The sequence below is a fragment of the Procambarus clarkii genome, chromosome 7 (assembly GCF_040958095.1).
Source record: "Procambarus clarkii isolate CNS0578487 chromosome 7, FALCON_Pclarkii_2.0, whole genome shotgun sequence".
In the NCBI taxonomy this organism is placed as follows: domain Eukaryota; kingdom Metazoa; phylum Arthropoda; class Malacostraca; order Decapoda; family Cambaridae; genus Procambarus; species Procambarus clarkii.
Genome location: NC_091156.1, coordinates 22181250 through 22184213, shown reverse-complemented (window position 1 = coordinate 22184213; position 2964 = coordinate 22181250). Strand labels below are relative to the sequence as shown.

General features: G+C 49.1%; 1 protein-coding gene across 1 annotated transcript; it reads left to right on the top strand.

Annotated features, from left to right (window-relative positions):
* The first annotated feature begins 1595 nt into the window (after positions 1-1595).
* Positions 1596-2558, top strand: LOC138357904 (uncharacterized). Its single transcript, XM_069315078.1, has one exon. The coding sequence runs from the start codon at positions 1596-1598 to the stop codon at positions 2556-2558; it is 963 nt and encodes a 320-aa protein (XP_069171179.1).
* Positions 2559-2964: the final 406 nt, after the last annotated feature.

Genomic DNA, 2964 nt, shown 5'->3' with positions numbered 1-2964 from the left:
CAGGTTGACGTTTGTCCAACGGGCAGTGAGGGTAAACACAGTCCATGAATACCTTACCCTACAGGTTTGTTTCCCATTTTTCTCAGCAGGTCTCCCAAGCCTACCAGGTCTAGCCAGCTGTCTAAACAGAGTTAACTTGGAACAGGCCAGAGCGTCTACGCTCCTTCTCAAAGCCTCACATACGAGAGAAATGACCAAAATAGAGCTCATCGTAGCCCGCCTCCTAATACGAGGTTGAGATCAGGTAAGAATAGGTACGACCTTATGGGAAGGTTTCAGACGAAAGACAACTCCGAAACCAGGGAGCCTCGAAAGACCATACGACGGAAGTCTTATGATGCGCTCGGGACAGACGTCACACAGGTATGAAAGTTTTTTCTCAAACTCTCAGGAAGGTACGCTGCAGAGCCTGACTACAGCAGTGGACAAGCCCTAGGACTAGGAGCCATAGAACAAGTGCAGCCACAGCAACAACAAAAACAAGTGGCCCCAAAACCCTTACGTTCAGTGCTCCTGATGAACGATGACGATGATGCCCCTCTGTCCCCTATTCTAGGCAAGCCTGCCCCACAACAACCCCCCTTCCCACCCAGAACAGACTCGAACAGGAGGAAGAGCCCGCAGAGACTGAACTTCCAACGGGACACCTCGGCGAACAACAACAACAGGCAAGGTAGGAATAACATAGATCACGAGTCGGATGGAGAGATTCATCACGAGACAAACTGGGTGGAAACCAGACGAGGAACAACAGAGACAGATCCAGAGACAACCGAGGCCAAAGTAACAGGAACGGGACCGGCGACCACAGAGGCCAGAACAACAGGATCACCCCAGGGGACAACAGAGGCAATAACAGCAGAGACTACCAGTCCTGGAACAACAACAATAACAGAGACAACAGACAGGGAGGTAATAATAATAATAGGGGCCATAATAATAATTTTTTCAGAAACAGAAACAGGGGCAGAGGCAACAATCGGTACCAGGGAGAACAACAACAGACCCAAGCGCTGGAACAGCACGAACCGAGACCAACAGGGAGGAGACAGAGACAGGATGGAACGGTGAAGATCGGAGAAACTCAAGAAACGACAGGAATTAAGGCAGAGAAGAGGACAACTGAAACAGACAGTTGTCTCTGAGGTACCCCATAATTAACAGGAGAGGAAACTGTTGGAAAAGGACTTACGTTAGTGATAGGGCCTCTGGCGCGTAAGAAGAGAGAAGATACGATAGAGGATCTGTGCAACAACTTGGAAACTAGTATCAACCAAGTTTGGAGCCACCTCCGTCTGAGCAAGGTAAGTCACAGGGAGCAATTAAAACAACTAAACTCTCCCTCTCTTTTAGGTACCTCCACCCCAACAAACCAGACCAGTGCCCAAACTACAACCTAGTAGGCCTTAAACCGGTAATCCAGCAAATGAAGGTCGACCTCAAGCTCGGTGCGGAACAACGACACAACTGCAACCTCACAAGGGAGGAGAGGGACGCCCTATCAACGCTGAAAGGACGTACGGATATTGTGATAAAAACCGGCGGACAAGGGAGGTACTGTCGTCGCCTGGAGAAAGGACAACTACAGGAACGAGATGGAGAGGCACCTGGCAGACACTGCAGCCTACACACAGATACACAACCAGGCAGCGGTGCTTAGAAACGCCCAAACGAGGAGTAAACGGATAGTCCTCAAGCTGTTCGAGAACAAGACTGGGGACGGGAAAGGAGGACTGATGCAGGCAGGGGCGAGAGATTTCTTCTTGGCCTTTGAATCCATCATTCCCCACCTCTACCTTTTACCAAAGATCCATAAAGCACTAGAAGAAACCACAGGAATGTGGCAAGGGAGACCGGTTCTAAGCGGCTGCCGGGCCCCAACAAGGCCGGTAGACTGGATCTGCACAGCCCTCCTGAACCCCTTACTATGTCTACTACCGGAAAGAATCAAAGATACGACGGATTTCCTCAAGAAAAATTGCAGAAATTTGAGGCCCCGTCCCGAGAGGGGCCCGCCTTTTTTCCATGGATGTGATATCGCTCTACCCAAGCATACCACAGAGAGAAGCTGCAAAGGTAGTAGCAACTTTTTTTTACAGATAACAGAGCCAAAATCAGACAGGAACTTCGAGACGCAGGAGTATGGAGGCCCCCCTCCGAAGAAAGAAACTCTTGAGGAGGCTATCCTCCATGTGATGAGAGACACCCTTTTGCAATTTGAAGGACGAGCATACCGACAAACCAAGGGTACAGCGATAGGAGCATCCAGTAGTGTGGCAATCGCTGAAATATTTGTGCATGTAGTGTATGAGAGGAAACGATCCCACAGGAAGGACGGACCGGCGGTATATTTCCGTTACATAGACGACATCTTCGGAATAATGGAGGACGGTTTCCCGCGCCTAGAAGGTTTCTTTCATGGTCAATATACGGTTCATGAAAACCTTAAGTTTACCCTCGAACACAGTGACTCCACGATAAATTTCCTAGATACAACAGTGTATATAGACCAGCTAACCAGGGATCTGCATACGAAGGCATACTATAAACCGAACTAACCTTCACACGTATCTGAAATTGACTCGAGCCACCCACTAGCCTTGAAGAAAATCGCTACCCTACTCACTTGGACTCAGACTCAAGAGGATTAACAGCAAAGAAGAGACGCTATATCCCCAGCTTGATGACCTATGGGATATGTTCAGGAACAGAGACTACCAGAGACAATAATACATGCAGCCCAGGAGAAACTCGGAGAAAAAAACATGGGCGGAGCTACTCAGACCTAGAACACAAGAAGTGGAAGACAAGAGATGGATTCTTCCAACCCTTTTCTTCCCCGGCCTGGCAGCACAGCTTAAGATAAAACTCCAGGAAGTATGGACATGGATGAGGGAAACGTACAGTGAACATCCATCCTGGGTAAAATTCCCACAAAACCCTCCCATGATCGCCTGGAGGCGA

Coding starts and splice junctions, on each gene's coding strand:
- LOC138357904 (XM_069315078.1), top strand. CDS start 1,596: ATGGAGAGGCACCTGGCAGACACTGCAGCCTACACACAGATACACAAC.